General features: G+C 38.9%; 1 protein-coding gene and 1 long non-coding RNA gene across 7 annotated transcripts in view; one reads left to right on the top strand and one right to left on the bottom strand.

Moving 5' to 3' along the window:
- LOC130679134 (uncharacterized) overlaps positions 1–17,467 on the bottom strand; it is a 53,942-nt gene that overhangs the window by 4,979 nt on the left and 31,496 nt on the right. The window lies entirely within an intron of this gene.
- TMC7 (transmembrane channel like 7) overlaps positions 1–17,467 on the top strand; it is a 70,420-nt gene that overhangs the window by 24,569 nt on the left and 28,384 nt on the right. For 5 of the 6 annotated variants that reach the window (XM_036917086.2, XM_057486983.1, XM_036917087.2 and 2 more), the window contains one exon: positions 1,929–2,011. The exons of the other annotated variant lie outside the window; for it this stretch is intronic. In XM_036917086.2, the coding sequence (XP_036772981.2) occupies positions 1,929–2,011 (83 nt within the window). The remainder of the gene's footprint in view (positions 1–1,928; positions 2,012–17,467) is intronic. 6 annotated transcript variants of the gene reach the window in all.

Genomic DNA, 17,467 nt, shown 5'->3' with positions numbered 1-17,467 from the left:
GAAAGGATCAAAAGTCTCTCCTTTGTCTCACCTTCCTTCCCCTCTTCATTCCTTCAACTGTGTGCTGGGCCCTGAGCCAGGCTTTGGGGTTACAGCAGGGAACATTGTACCTGCATCCACAGCATTAATGAAACCAGCAGAGGATGGGCATTAGGGGAGCGACCACAGGAAGAAGTACATAAGGTCTGAATTTGGCCATGCAGGAAAGGATAAGGTCCTATGGGGTCACACAGCAGGACACTGGAGGGGTCCCCAAAGCCCCCTGTGAAGGTAGAGACATTTAAGCTAGCGCCGGCAGGTAAGGAGAAGGCAGCAATTGAAGAGCTCAGAAAAGTGTCTTCACACAGAGAAACAGCATCTGCAAAGGTCCAGAAGTGGGAAAAAACAGCATACTAGAGACACAAAAAGCCTGGCACAGCAGGATGGCAAACTTCCTGTAAAGGTCCAGATAGTAAATATTTTAGGCTTTGCAGGCTGTATAGTCTCTGTTGCAGCTATTCAACGCTGCCATTGCGTGGTACAAAAGCAGCCACCGACAAAGGTCATGAAAGGCTTGGCTGTGTTCTGGTAACACTGTATTGACAAAAACAGGTGGTTGGACAGATCTGGCCCACAGGCCATAGTTTGCTGACCTCTAGGCTTAGAGGACAGTGAGTGAGGAGCAAAGTGGTAGGCATCATTCCATCTTCCTGACTCCTCCAAAAGAGTGACTCTCCTTCTCTGCATATAATACCATGTTCATACAACCCTTTGAGGGCCTTATATAAACCTAACTGCTACTTGTCTTTCTCTACCACTTGAGGTGAGCTTTTCCAGGGCAGGACCTCCTCCTTACTGATCACTTTATCTCTAACATCTACCTGGTGCATAGTGATTAAGAAATGTTTGTTGAATGAATAAATGAACATATGCATGTTAGTCTTCTGAAATGGTAGACCTGGAGGTAGCCTTGGAGGAACTGGTTCAACTCCCTTATTTTAATAAAGGGAAAACTTAGGCCCAGAGAAGGGTGGTCGATTGGATTATTTCCCTGAATTTGTTTCTCCCCTATAATTGTGACTTTGCAGGGCCTACCACTATTGGCAGAGAATACAAAACTTTCTGCTCCATTGGTACTGCACTTGGCCGTGTGACTTGTTTTGCCTAGTAGAGTATTAGCTTGAAGTGGTTTGGTGTGGTTAACTTGCCTTATGAGAAGAGTGTCACCCAGGTAGTCACTGCCTTTTCAGCCTGGGCCCCAGAATGAAGTTGTATGGAGCAGACCTGAGCCAACTGGAAGCCTAGAGTTCATCCTGGCTCAGCCCAAATCAGCTGAACGACTTCAAACTGTAGATCCATGAATGAGAAAATGTTTGGTATGTTAAGTTAGAGACTTTGAGGTGATTTGTACACAGCAATAGCTGACTGATACAGAGGAAATGAATGAGGTCTTCACAGATAAGGTAGTGTCACTAAAATTGGTACTCAATTTCTTGGTTAATTATGCATATATAAATATTTGTATTTTCCAAGTGAAAGTGCATGTTTATTTATACACAGAGATCTTTTAAAATTGGATGTGCTTAAAATAGAGTAATAATTACATCAATCACATATTCCAAAACATGAGCCCATGTGAACCCCAAAACACAAACTACCAGTGTGAGCAGAAAACATTTACTGTAAGTAGACCCCCACACAAAGTGTATTTAAAACACATATTCCCAGATGTCTAGGGATAACAGTGAAAGGGGAAAATGTGACTATACTTGGTGCCTGGGGGTTTGGACTGCAAACAATCACAAATTCACAAACACATCCGCACATAATTATATAGGATACATTTGAATGTATGTCCATATACATGCAACTATACACAAATTATGATAGGCAAGTTAGAGAGACTGTAACACTTTTTCCACTGATGATGTTCTTTTTGTTTCTTACAGATATACAATGCACAGTATATCCAATAAGTAGTTCTGGACTCATTTACTTTTACAGCTATATAATAGACTTGCTGTCTGGGACGGTAGGTATCTAACATAATTCTGTTTCTGGACTTTCAAATACTGCAAATAAGTTAAAGATTGACTTCCTGAATGACTGCAGCAAGAGCCAAACACAAGCGTTCACACAAGTACCAGTAAAAGAAAGGATTTGCAGCGACCTCATCAGCAAGGATTATGTTCACCTGCCCCCTGCTAGAACATACAAGAAATATGCTTGTCACTTTGAGCCACTGGCCTTTTCCTAGTCTCTGCCACCTTCTTAACTGACCTGCAACAAAATTCCAGATTCCCTCACAGAAAGAAGTTTCAGTGAAAATAAACTCGGATAGAATTTATTTAATTTCTCTGACATTGAAAAACCTTACATCTTGGGGTCCTAGGCCACCAGGATGAGAACCATGGCTCTTCTCCCCAGAAATTATGCACACAGACATGTATGATGCACCAAGTGCTCACATATGCCCATACATGTGTGTGCACATATACCACACTTGTGCAGATACATTCACATTTCCTGAAATTCCTTAAAAATCTATTAACACCAGGTGAACACCCCTGCTCTAAAGTGGAATTAATGTCATCCTTCTTATGGTATTTCCAAAAGGTTTTTTTTTATATTGTCCTAAAAAAGATATGATTCTTTTGTGTGTGCTTTCATTTCTTTCTTTTTTTTTTTTTTTGTAGATAATTATTTTTTATTGAAGGGTAGTTGACACACAGTATTATATTACATTAGTTTCAGGTGTACAACATAGTGATTCAACATTTATATACATGATAATTCTAGGTACCAGCTATCACCCTACCAAGCTGTTACAATATCTTGACTATATTCCTTATGCTATACATTACATCCCGGTTACTTATTTATTTTACCATTGGAAGTGTGTACTTTTTTGTTTGTTTGTTTGTTTGTTTGTGAGGGCATCTCTCATATTTATTGATCAAACGGTTGTTAACAACAATAAAATTCTGTATAGGGGAGTCAATGCTCAATGCACAATCATTAATCCACCCCAAGCCTAATTTTCGTCAGTCTCCAATCTTCTGAGGCATAACAAACAAGTTCTTACATGGAGAACAAATTCTTACATAGTGAATAAGTTACATAGCGAACAGTACAAGGGCAGTCATCACAGAAACTTTCGGTTTTGCTCATGCATTATGAACTATAAACAGTTCAAATACGAATACTCATTTGATTTTTATACATGATTTATATGTGGATACCACATTTCTCTCTTTATTATTATTTTTTTAATAAAATGCTGAAGTGGTAGGTAGATACAAGATAAAGGTAGAAAACATAGTTTAGTGTTGTAAGAGAGCAAATGTAGATGATCAGGTGTGTGCCTGTAGACTATGTGTTAATCCAAGCTAGACAAGGGCAATAAAACATCCACGGATGCAGAAGATTTCTCTCAGAACAGGGGGGGTGAGGTTCTAAGCCTCACCTCTGTTGATCCCCAATTTCTCACCTGATGACCCCCCTGCGACTGTGCCTGTCTTAGGTTGTTCCTCCCTTGAGGAATCTTACCCGTCTCTGGCTAACCAGTCATCTTCCGGGGCCATAAAGGGAAATGTAAAGTTGGTAAGTGAGAGAGAAGCCTTATTGTTTGAAATGGTTAGCTTTTCATTTCTTTGCATATTTATGCCCTGTAGCTTCTATGCCCAGCATTTGTCTTGAGGTATCTTTACCCCTTGGAAGAATTATGATACTCGGTAAATTTGATATGAGGCACGAATTCTATTTAAGGGTTGTAATTAGGAAGAAAAAGAAAAGCTATAGAAGTAGCAGGTGGAAGAAAACATGGGAAGATTGATTATTTCTTTGACATATCTTCTTGTAGAGTAACTTCAGCATGTATAGGTTTTAAGCTACTACTTAAATTGTGCACACACATTAACATAATAGGAGTATAGTTACATAACCAAAGCATACCTGTAATTACCAGCCATCTCCAGTGAAACCAAGAAAACCAGTTAGGCACCTTAGGCATTTGTGAAAACTTATCTATGATATGGTGGATATTGTCCAACTGAACTTGAACAGTCTGAGAGAAGTCAGACAAATTAAAACAACCCATTCCTGGGGAATGTTCACATCCCTTATGTTCTTTTAACAGTAAATAGTCTGTAGTTGTAAGATTTTGGAGTGCTACAATTTGCACTTCTCCTAATTCTTGATTGAGTTCCAACAGTATAGATCCAGTCAAATTTGTTGTTTTACTGTATGCACAGGCCAGCTTAGATATCTCCTTCTTCATTCCCATGGCAAGTCCAGGAACTGGTGGGATGAGTGCATCTACACCTGTAGCAGTGTGTGGATCTTTGTTGGGGTTTTTTGATGATCATCTTCTGGCATGAGTTTTCCAGAGAGTGCTGATGTTGGAAGTTCTTTTTCATACCGTATCTTAGTTCATTTTCGGGGTAGCCCAATTAGGCTTTGATCCTCTGTATAAACACAAACAGACCCTTTGCCTACACTTTTATATGCCCTTTATACCCTTGTGTAGAACTCATTGGAGGTTACCACACAGGAACTGCCCTTTTTTCTTTTTTTTTTTTTTGGTATCACTAATCTACACTTACATGACGAATATTATGTTTATTAGGCTCTCCCCTATACCAGGTCCCCCCTATAAACCCCTTTACAGTCACTGTCCATCAGCATAGCAAAATGTTGTAGAATCACTACTTGCCTTCTCTGTGTTGTACAGCCCTCCCTTTTCTCCTACCCCCCTATGCATGCTAATCTTAATACCCCCCTACTTCTCCCCCCCCTTATCCCTCCCTACCCACCCATCTCCCCCAGTCCCTTTCCCTTTGGTACCTGTTAGTCCATTCTTGAGTTCTGTGATTCTGCTGCTGTTTTGTTCGTTCAGTTTTTCCTTTGTTCTGATGTTCCACAGATAAGTGAAATCATTTGGTATTTCTCTTTCTCTGCTTGGCTTGTTTCACTGAGCTTAATACCCTCTAGCTCCATCCATGTTGCTGCAAATGGTTGGATTTGCCCTTTTCTTATGGCTGAGTAGTATTCCATTGTGTATATGTACCACATCTTCTTTATCCATTCATCTATCGATTGACATTTAGGTTGCTTCCAATTCTTGGCTATTGTAAATAGTGCTGCGATAAACATAGGGGTGCACTGATCTTTCTCATACTTGATTGCTGCATTCTTAGGGTAAATTCCTAGGAGTGCAATTCCTGGGTCAAATGGTAAGTCTGTTTTGAGCATTTTGATGTACCTCCATACTGCTTTCCACAATGGTTGAACTAACTTACATTCCCACCAGCAGTGTAGGAGGGTTCCCGTTTCTCCACAGCCTCGCCAACATTTGTTGTTGTTTGTCTTTTGGATGGCAGCCATCCTTACTGGTGTGAGGTGATACCTCATTGTAGTTTTAATTTGCATTTCTCTGATAATTAGCGATGTGGAGCATCTTTTCATGTGTCTGTTGGCCATCTGTATTTCTTTTTTGGAGAACTGTCTGTTCAGTTCCTCTGCCCATTTTTTAATTGGGTTATTTGGTTTTTGTTTGTTGAGGTGTGTGAGCTCTTTATATATTCTGGACGTCAAGCCTTTATCGGATGTGTCATTTTCAAATATATTCTCCCATACTGTAGGGTTCCTTTTTGTTCTATTGATGGTGTCTTTTGCTGTACAGAAGCTTTTCAGCTTAATATAGTCCCATTTATTCATTTTTGCTGTTGTTTTCCTTGCCCGGGGAGATATGTTCAAGAAGAGGTCACTCATGTTTATGTCTAAGAGGTTTTTGCCTATGTTTTCTTCCAAGAGTTTAATGGTTTCATGACTTAAATTCAGGTCTTTGATCCATTTTGAGTTTACTTTTGTATATGGGGTTAGACAATGGTCCAGTTTCATTCTCCTACATGTAGCTGTCCAGTTTTGCCAGCACCATCTGTTGAAGACACTGTCATTTCGCCATTGTATGTCCATGGCTCCTTTATCAAATATTAATTGACCATATGTGTCTGGGTTAATATCTGGATTCTCTAGTCTGTTCCATTGGTCTGTGGCTCTGCTCTTGTGCCAGTACCAAATTGTCTTGATTACTGTGGCTTTATAGTAGAGCTTGAAGTTGGGGAGTGAGATCCCCCCTACTTTATTCTTCTTTCTCAGGATTGCTTTGGCTATTCGGGGTCTTTGGTGTTTCCATATGAATTTTTGAATTATTTGTTCCAGTTCATTGAAGAATGTTGCTGGTAGTTTCATAGGGATTGCATCAAATCTGTATATTGCTTTGGGCAGGATGGTCATTTTGACGATATTAATTCTTCCTAGCCACGAGCATGGGATGAGTTTCCATCTGTTAGTGTCCCCTTTAATTTCTCTTAAGAGTGAATTGTAGTTTTCAGAGTATAAGTCTTTCACTTCTTTGGTTAGGTTTATTCCTAGGTATTTTATTTTTTTTGATGCAATTGTGAATGGAGTTGTTTTCCTGATTTCTCTTTCTGTTGGTTCATTGTTAGTGTATAGGAAAGCCACAGATTTCTGTGTGTTGATTTTGTATCCTGCAACTTTGCTGTATTCCGATATCAGTTCTAGTAGTTTTGGGGTGGAGTCTTTACGGTTTTTTATGTATAGTATCATGTCATCTGCAAATAGTGACAGTTTAACTACTTCTTTACCAATCTGGATTCCTTGTATTTCTTTGTTTTGTCTGATTGCCGTGGCTAGGACCTCCAGTACTATGTTAAATAACAGTGGGGAGTGTGGGCATCCCTGTCTAGTTCCCGAGCTCAGAGGAAATGCTTTCAGCTTCTCGCTGTTCAATATAATGTTGGCTGTGGGTTTATCATAGATGGCCTTTATTATGTTGAGGTACTTGCCCTCTATTCCCATTTTGCTGAGAGTTTTTATCATGAATGGATGTTGAACTTAGTCAAATGTTTTTTCAGCATCTATGGAGATGATCATGTGGTTTTTGTCTTTCTTTTTGTTGATGTGGTGGATGATGTTGATGGACTTTCGAATGTTGTACCATCCTTGCATCCCTGGGATGAATCCCACTTGGTCATGGTGTATGATCCTTTTGATGTATTTTTGAATTCGGTTTGCTAATATTTTGTTGAGTATTTTTGCATCTACGTTCATCAGGGATATTGGTCTGCAGTTTTCTTTTTTGGTGGGGTCTTTGCCTGGTTTTGGTATTAGGGTGATGTTAGCTTCATAGAATGAGTTTGGGAGTATCCCCTCCTCCTCTATTTTTTAGAAAACTCTAAGGAGAATGGGTATTATGTCTTCCCTGTATGTCTGATAAAATTCCCAGGTAAATCCATCTGGCCCGGGGGTTTTGTTCTTTGGTAGTTTTTTGATAACCGCTTCAATTTTGTTGCTGGTAATTGGTCTGTTTAGATTTTCTGTTTCTTTCTGGGTCATTCTTGGAAGGTTGTATTTTTCTAGGAAGTTGTCCATTTCTCCTAGGTTTCCCAGCTTGTTAGCATATAGGTTTTCATAGTACTCTCTAATAATTCTTTGTATTTCTGTGGGGTCCGTCGTGATTTTTCCTTTCTCGTTTCTGATACTGTTGATTTGTGTTGACTCTCTTTTCTTCTTAATAAGTCTGGCTAGAGGCTTATCTATTTTGTTTATTTTCTCGAAGAACCAGCTCTTTGTTTCACTGATTTTTGCTATTGTTTTATTCTTCTCAATTTTATTTATTTCTTCTCTGATCTTTGTTATGTCCCTCCTTCTGCTGACCTTAGGCCTCATTTGTTCTTCTTTTTCCAATTTCGATAATTGTGACATTAGACTATTCATTTGGGATTGTTCTTCCTTTTTTAAATATTCTTGCATTGCTATATACTTTCCTCTTAAGACTGCTTTTGCTGTGTCCCACAGAAGTTGGGGCTTAGTGTTGTTGTTGTCATTTGTTTCCATATATTGCTGGATCTCCATTTTGATTTGGTCATTGATCCATTGATTATTTAGGAGCGTGTTGTTAAGCCTCCATGTGTTTCTGAGCCTGTTTGCTTTCTTTGTACAGTTTATTTCTAGTTTTATGCCTTTGTGGTCTGAAAAGTTGGTTGGTAGGATTTCAATCTTTTGGAATTTTCTGAGGCTCTTTTTGTGGCCTAGTATGTGGTCTATTCTGGAGAATGTTCCATGTGCACTTGAGAAGAATGTATATCCTGTTGCTTTTGTATGTAGAGTTCTATAGATATCTATTAGGTCCATCTGCTCTACTGTGTTGTCCAGTGCTTCCGTGTCCTTACTTATTTTCTGCCCGGTGGATCTATCCTTTGGGGTGAGTGGTGTGTTGAAGTCTCCTAGAATGAATGCATTGCAGTCTATTTCCCCCTTTAGTTCTGTTAGTATTTGTTTCACATATGCTGGTGCTCCTGTGTTGGGTGCATATATATTTAGAATGGTTATATCCTCTTGTTGGACTGAGCCCTTTATCATTATGTAGTGTCCTTCTTTATCTCTTGTTACTTTCTTTGTTTTGAAGTCTATTTTGTCTGATATTAGTACTGCAACCCCTGCTTTCTTCTCGCTGTTGTTTGCTTGAAATATGTTTTTCCATCCCTTGACTTTTAGTCTGTACATGTCTTTGAGTTTGAGGTGAGTTTCTTGTAAGCAGCATATAGATGGGTCTTGCTTTTTTATCCATTCTATTACTCTGTGTCTTTTGATTGGTGCATTCAGCCCATTAACATTTAGGGTGACTATTGAAAGATATGTACTTATTGCCATTGCAGGCTTTAAATTCGTGGTTACCAAAGGTTCAAGGTTAGCCTCTTTAGTATCTTACTGCCTAACTTAGCTCGCTTATTGAGCTGTTATATACACTGTCTGGAGATTCTTTTCTTCTCTCCCTTCTTATTCCTCCTCCTCAATTCTTCATATGTTGGGTGTTTTGTGCTGTGCTCTTCTAGGAGTGCTCCCATCTAGAGCAGTCCCTGTAAGATGTTCTGTAGAGGTGGTTTGTGGGAAGCAAATTCCCTCAGCTTTTGTTTGTCTGGGAATTGTTTAATCCCACCATCATATTTGAATGATAGTCATGCTGGATACAGTATCCTTGGTTCAAGGCCCTTCTGTTTCATTGTATTAAATATATCATGGCATTCTCTTCTGGCCTGTAGGGTTTCTGTTGAGAAGTCTGATGTTAGCCTGATGGGTTTTCCTTTATAGGTGACCTTTTTCTCTCTAGCTGCCTTTAAAACTCTTTCCTTGTCCTTGATCTTTGCTGTTTTAATTATTATGTGTCTTGGTGTTGTCCTCCTTGGATCCTTTCTGTTGGGGGTTCTGTGTATATCCGTGGTCTATTCAATTATTTCCTCCCCCAGTTTGGGGAAGTTTTCAGCAATTATTTCTTCTAAGATACTTTCCATCTCTTTTACTCTCTCTTCTTCTTCTGGAACCCCTATAATACGGATATTGTTCCTTTTGGATTGGTCACACAGTTCTCTTAATATTGTTTCATTCCTGGAGATCCTTTTATCTCTCTCTCTGTCAGCTTCTATGCGTTCCTGTTCTCTGGTTTCAATTCCATCAATGGCCTCTTGCATCCTATCCATTCTGCTTATAAATCCTTCCAGAGTTTGTTTCATTTCTGTAATCTCCTTTCTGGCATCTGTGATCTCCCTCCGGACTTCATCCCATATCTCTTGCGTATTTCTCTGCATCTCTGTCAGCATGTTTATGATTCTTATTTTGAATTCTTTGTCAGGAAGACTGGTTCGGTCTGTCTCCTTCTCTGGTGTTGTCTCTGTGATCTTTGTCTGCCTGTAGCTTTGCCTCTTCATGGTGATAGGAATAGTTTGCAGAGCTGGGACGAGTGACGGCTGGAAGGATTTCCTTTCTTGTTGGTTTGTGGCCCTCCTCTCCTGGGAGAACAGCGACCTCTAGTGGCTTGTGCTGGGCAGCTGCACGCAGACAGGGTTTCTGCTTCCTGCCCGGCTGCTATGGAGTTTATCTCCGCTGTTGCTGTGGGCTTGGCCTGGCTTGGGCAGCTGCTCCAAAGTGGTGGAGTTGCATTGGAGGGGGAGCGGCTGGGAGGCTATTTATCTCCATAAGGGGACTCCCTGCTCCCTGCAGCCCAGGGGTTAGGGTGCCCAGAGATCCCCGGATTCCCTATCTCTGGATTAAGTGTCCCGCCCTGCCCCTTTAAGACTTCCAAAAAGCACTCGCCAAAACAAAACGACCACACACAAAAAAATTTTTTTAATTAAAAAATAAAAAAAATAATTTTTAATTAAAAAAAAAAAGGTGGCCGCTCGTTTTTCTTTATTCTACAACGCCAGCCTCAGGCATCTGCTCACTGGTCTTGCTGCCCTGTTTCCCTAGTATTGGGGTCCCTATCCCTTTAAGACTTCCAAAAGCGCTCGCCAAAACAAAACAGCAAAAAAAAAAAAAAAAAAAAAAGTCGCTCGCTTTTCTTATGTCCTCCGGCGCCCAGCCTCCGGTGCCCGCTCACTGTTCTTGCTGCCCTGTTTTCCTAGTATCCAGGGCCCCCTGCACACGCACTGTGTCTGCACTCTGGCCCGGATGGCTGGGGCTGGGTGTTCGGCAGTCCTGGGCTCTGTCTCCCTCCTGCTCTGCCTATTCTTCTCCCGCCGGGAGCTGGGGGGAGGGGCGCTCGGCTCCCGCCGGGCCGGGGCTTGTATCTTACCCCCTTCGCGAGGCGCTGGGTTCTCTCAGGTGCGGATGTGGTCTGGATATTGTCCTGTGTCTTCTGGTCTTTATTCTAGGAAGAGTTGTCTTTGTTATATTTTCATAGATATATGTGGTTTTGGGAGGAGATTTCCGCTGCTCTACTCACGCCGCCATCTTCCGATCCCCTCCTGTGCTTTCATTTCTTTATCCCACTTTTTTCAGCAAGGAAGGTTGCAGCTATGCAAAACGGACATCTCTGCCCTCAAGACCAAGGTGTTTCAACCTTGGCTCTACTGACGTTTTGGGGCTGCCTAATTCTTTGGTGTGTATGGTGGGGGAGGGCGCCCTGTGCAATGCAGGGTGCTCAGCAGCATCTCTGGCCTCTCCCCATCAGATGCCTGCAGCAGCCTTGCAGTGTGACAACCAAAAATGACTCCAGGAATTGCCCAATGTTGCCTGGGGACAGAACTGCCCCTGCTTGAGAACCACTCCTTTAGATGTTTAAAAAAATACAAATATATGGTGATGGATGGTAACTAGACTTTTAGTGGTGATGGCATTATAGTACACATAGATGTTGAAATATACTCTTACGTACCTGAAAATGTATATGTTATATACCAATTTTACTTCAATAAAAAAATACATATAAAAGTATCTTCCTGAAAGTTATGGTCTTACAATGCCATGTCATTGAATTCTTGAGTTTGTCCAGTACATTTGATTTTGAAAAAAGTGATATTTACATCTCTGATCTTATGTGTTCCTTAAAACAACTGAGAGGAATTGTCAGGTGGGTGTAAATGTCCGCTATGCAAAAGAGAAAACTGAAGCTATGCAAACTGCAAGTAGAAAAGAAATTCAGGGACTCACCCAAGGTCAGACTGCTAGTGGAAGCAAAGTGGGATCAAATCCCAGAACTGCAGCCCCATTTCTTTAGATTAAATACCACAAGAGAAGCTTCTCTGTAGATCTCACACACCATAGCCTTCTCCCTTATATGAAATATTTTACGGGACACTTAGAAGCACTTGATAATAAATGTTCAATAAACTATGCATGATAACAAATAGCCCTGTCCAGAAGAATTTTCTGTAATGATGAGAACATTCTGTATCTGCACTGTAAAATTTAATAGACACTCTTGAGCACTTGAAATGTGACTAGTGTGACCAAGAAACTGAATTTTAATTTTATTAACTTAAATATATTTGTTTTAAATATTTATTTTTATCAAAGTATAATTGATATACAATATTATATGGGTTTCAGGCATACAATACAGTGATTTGACAATTACCGACATTACAAAATGCTCACCACTGTCAGTGTAGTTACCATCTGTCACTATACAAAGATACTAACATGCTGACTACATTCCCTATGCTGTACTTTCATGTGCATGACTAGCTTGTTTTATAATTGGAATTTTGTACCTCTTTATCCCCTTCACCTATTTCATTCTCCCACCCCACTCCCCCATGACAACCACCTGTCTCTTTTCTGTGTCCATGAGTCTTATTTCTGTTTTGTTCATTTGTTTTTTAGATTCTACATGTAAGTGAAATCATATGGTATGTGTCTTTCTTTGCTTGGCTTATTTCACTAAGCATAATACCCTCTAGGTCCATCCATGTTGTTGCCAATGGCAAGATTTCATTATTTTTTATGACTGAGTAATATTCCATTATATATATGATGTATCACATCTTCTTTATCCATTCATCTATATCAATGGGCACAGGCTGCTTGCAAATCTTGGCTACTGTAAATAACGCTGCAATAACATAGTGCATATATCTTTTTGAATCGTGATTTTGTTTTCTTTGGGCATACTGTATTTCTATTTTTAGTTTTTTTGAGATACCTCCATACTGTTTTCCAAGGTGGCTGCACCAATTTTCATTCCCACCAACAGTGTAGGAGGGTTCCATTTTCTCCACATCCTTGCTAATGCTTGTTAATATGTGTTTTAATACTATGCTACATGCTTTACAGAATGGCCATCACATACATTCCATAAAATACCACTGTTTTCATTAATGCAAGCAAGTAGAAGACTTACAAGCACATATTTCTTGTGTTCTTAAATATTTCTGTCTTAGTATTATAGAATGAGCAGAACATCCACTCCTGAACATGTTTTCAATGTAGCAAGCAAATACCACTTTACCATATTTCTCACAAATGTTTTTAAACACTTCTATATGCATTGCAAAACGACTGTCACATTCATTTTTGGAAATACCAGGGTTCACAGTGTGTCTTGCAAGGAGAAGTTCTGAAAACTTCTTTCTCACATTTAATTTTAAAATCTTTTCTACATACATTACTTAATCAACATCCCATGTGTTGAGGAAAATGAAACTACTGTGAACATACTGAGCAAGTAGCCCTTTAACAAACATCTTTCTATATGTGTTTTTAAAATCTTCACTGATGCATTATAGCATGCCTATCACATCCATTCACTGAGAAACACTGTTCTCAACATAGCAACCAAGTAGCATTCTTGCATCTTTATGCTTGTGGTTCTTTTTAAAAATGGAGTTACAATTGGCATATACATTGTACACATTTGAGGTATAAGACCTGTTGGCCTGATACATTTACATATTGCAATATGATTACAATATAGTAGCTTTATCTAACACCTTTTTCATGTCACATATAAATTTAAATTTAAGTATGCCCAAGAGGGAAATGGCCAGAGAAATTAAACATTGGTTTGTCTTTGCTGTAGACAACTGACCAACCCAAGCTCATGATCTTATCAAGGAAATAATTATCCAGATGCAATAGATCTTTGGCCCTGTAATGTTATGTTACCTTAAGGGAGAGATTGATGACAGCTCTGATACCAACTCAGGGCAACAGAAATAGGTTTTGTGTAGTTGGGCAAGTTTTTATGGCCTGTGTGCCACCCATTGGGAGAGTTAAAGAGAAGATGGAGTCCTCTGTTTCTACATTTTTTTCTATTAAAAAATATACTTAAATGCTCCATATAAGAATACATAATATAAAAAATATATATAGCATTTATAGGGTAAAAAAGTAAAAGTACCTCTCCCAGAGCCCACTGAACATTAAACACTGGTTCATAGCCTTCTTGACTTTACTCAAGTACTTACATGGTCTTGCTTATTAATATTTTATAATATGGACTTTTCCTGACCTAGCCAGTCCCTTATTGATGGGCATTCATATTGCTTCCATTTTCTCCCTTTATAAACTGCTGCAGTGAACATCTATGCACTACTGATACTATTTGTGCTTTCTATGCATGTCCTTTTTCTCACTTGCCCAGAATTTCCTACTATCCAAGGAGCTTGAGGTGTTGTTTTCGTATGATAAGAAGTCCTGGACTTGCCTATTCTATATTTTCACAAAGTGCACACTGGGATTTTTGTTTTGGTAATAGCTTTATTGAGATATAATTCACATACAATTCACCTATTTAAAGCATACAATTCTATGGTTTTTAGTGTATTCGTAGAGTTGTGCAACCATCATAACTATTTTAGAACATTTTCATCACCTCAAAAAGAAAAACCCTTTAGCTATCATCTGCCAATCCCCCTCACCAGTGCTAGCAACCATCAGTCTACTTGCTGTCTCTATACAATGCTTATTCCTGACATTTCATACAACAGAGTCATATAATACATGGTCTTTTGTCTCTGGCTTTTTTTCACTTACAATGATTTTAAGGTTCATCCATGTTGTAGCATCTATCAGTCTTTCATTTCTTGTTATGGCCAAATACAATTCCATTGTTTGGAAATACTACATTTTGTTTATCCATTCATGATGGACATTTGAGTTGTTTCCACATTTTGGCCACTATAAATAATGCTGCTGTGACATTGGTGCATGAGTTTTTGTGTGGACATATCTTTTTAATTCTTTGGGGGTGCAGACCTAGAAGTGGAATCAATGGGTCAAATGGTAACTGTATGTTTTGAGGACATGCTAAGACTTTTCCAAAGTGGTTGCACCATTTTAAATTTCTTACCAGCAGTGTATGAGAGTCCTGATATATCCACATTCTTGTCAGCACTTGCTATTATTTGACTGTTGTTTATAGCCACCCTAGTTTGTACGCAGTGGAATTTCTTTGTGGTTTTGATTTGTGTTTCCCTAATGACTAATAATGTTGAGTATCTTTTTATGTACTTATTGGCCATTTGTACATCTTTGGTTAAATGTCTATTTGGATTCTCTTTACATTTTTCTTTGGATTATTTCCTTTTATTGTTGAGATATAAGAATTCTTTATATATTATTGATACAAGTACCTTATCAGATATTTGATTTACTAGTATCTTTCCCCATTCTGGGTCTGACTTATCTTTTCACTTTCTAGATAGTGTCCTTGAAAGCACAAAAGTTTTTAATTTTGATGAAGTTCAGTATTTTTTCTTGTATTGCTTGTACTTTTGATGTCATATCTAAGAATCCATAGCTAAATCCAAGATCATGAAGATTTAGCCCTCTCTTTAAAGTTCTATAGTCTTGGTTCTTACATTTAGATCTATGATCAATTTTACATTAATTTTTACATACAGTGTAAGGTAAGGGTTCAACTTCACTTTTTTTTGCATGTGCAACATGTCTCAGCACAATTTTTTGAAGATTATTCTTCCCTCTTATCAAAAATCAATTGGTTCAGAGAGGTATGGGTTCATTTCTTGATGCACTTTTATTCCATTGATATGTCTATTCTTATGCTAGTACCAGTCTTGACTACTACTGGTTTGTAGTAAGCTCTGAAATTGGGATGTGTGAGTCCTCCAACTTTGTTCTTCTTTTTCAAGATGATTTTGGCTCTTCTGGGTCCCTTGGTGTTCTATATGGACTTTAAGATTAGCTTATTAGTTTCTACAAAACCAGCCGGGATTCTGATAGGGATGTGTTGAATCTGTAGATCAGTTTGGGGAGTATGGCCATGTATCTCCTGATCTGCAAACATGAGGTGTTTTTCCATTTACTTAAATCTTTAAAATTTTTAACAATGTTTTATAGTTTTAAGAATACAAGATTTTTATTTCATTTGTTAAATCTATTCCTAAGTATGTTACTTTTTGATGTATTGCACATGGAATTGTTTTATCCCATTTTTTGGATCACACACCTGTATATTTTTATTTTATTAAGAATATTTGCCACATAATATTAGTTTCAGGAGAACCACCTGTGTAGTTTTTTTTTTGGTATCATTAATCTACAATTACATGATGAACATTATGTTTACTAGACTCCCCCCATCACCAAGTCCCTCCCACATAACCCATTACAGTCACTGTCCATCAGCATAGTAAGATGCTGTAGAATCACTAGTTGTCTTCTCTGTGTTGTACAGTCCTCCCTGTGCAGCGGCCCCACATTATACATGGTAATTATAGTGCCCCTTTCTTTTTTTCCCCCCTCCTTATCCCTCCCTTCCCACCCATCCTCCCCAGTCCCTTTCCCTTCGATAACTGTTAGTCCATTCTTGGGTTCTGTGAGTCTGCTGCTGTTTTGTTCCTTCAGTTTTTTTCTTTGTTCTTATATGCCACAGATGAGTGAAATCATTTGATACTTGTCTTTCTCCACCTGGCTTATTTCACTGAGCATAATATACCCTCTAGCTCCATCCATGTTGTTGCAAATGGTAGGATTTATTTTCTTCTTATAGCTGAATAATATTCCATTGTGGTATATGTACCACATCTTCTTTATCCATTCATCTACTGATGGACACTTAGGTTGCTTCCATTTCTTGGCTATTGTAAATAGTGCTGCGATAAACATAGGGGTGCATATGTCTTTTTCAAACTGGGCTCCTGCATTCTTAGGGTAAATTCCTAGGAGTGGAAAATTCCTAGGAGTGGAATTCCTGAGTCAAATGGTATTTCTATTTTGAGTTTTTTGAGGAACCTCCGTACTACTTTCCACAATGGTTGAACTAATTTACATTGCCACCAGCAGCATAGGAGGGTTCCCCTTTCTCCACAACCTCACCAACATTTGTTGTTGTTTGTCTTTTGGATGGTGGCGATCCTTACTGGTGTGAGGTGATATCTCATTGTGGTTTTAATTTGCATTTCTCTGATGATTAGTGATGTGGAGCATCTTTTCATGTGTCTGTTGGCCATCTGAATTTCTTCTTTGGAGAACTGTCTGTTCAGCTCCTCTGACCATTTCTTAATTGGATTATTGCCTTTTGTTTGTTGAGGTGGGTGAGCTCTTTATATATCTTGGATGTCAACCCTTTATCGGATCTGTCATTTATGAATATATTCTCCCATACTGTAGGATGCCTTTCTGTTCTATTGGTGGTGTCCTATGCTACACAGAAGCTTTTCAGCTTGATATAGTCTCACTTCCTCATTTTTGCTTTTGTTTTCCATGCCCAGGGAGATATGCTCATGAAGAAGTTCATGTTTATGTCCAAGAGATTTTTGCCTATGTTTTTTTCTAAGAGTTTTATGGTTTCATGACTTACATTCAGGTCTTTAATCCATTTTGAATTTACTTTTGTGTATGGGGTTAGACAATGATCCAGTTTCATTCTCTTACATGTAGCTGTCCAGTTTTGCCAACACCAGCTGTTGAAGAGGCTGTCATTTCCCCATTGTATGTCCATGGCTCCTTTATCATATATTAATTGACCATATATGTTTGGGTTAATATCTGGACTCTCTATTCTGTTCCACTCATCTGTGGGTCTGTTCTTGTGCCAGTACCAAATCTTCATTACTGTGGCTTTGTAGTAGAACTTGAAGTTGGGAAGCGAGATCCCCCCTGCTTTATTCTTCTTTCTCAGGATTGGTTTGGCTATTCAGGGTCTTTTGTGGTTCCATATGAA

This window comes from Manis pentadactyla, chromosome 10, assembly GCF_030020395.1.
Source record: "Manis pentadactyla isolate mManPen7 chromosome 10, mManPen7.hap1, whole genome shotgun sequence".
In the NCBI taxonomy this organism is placed as follows: Eukaryota; Metazoa; Chordata; class Mammalia; order Pholidota; family Manidae; genus Manis; species Manis pentadactyla.
Note: the sequence above shows the minus strand (reverse complement) of the source record. Positions and strands in the feature narration are given on the sequence as shown.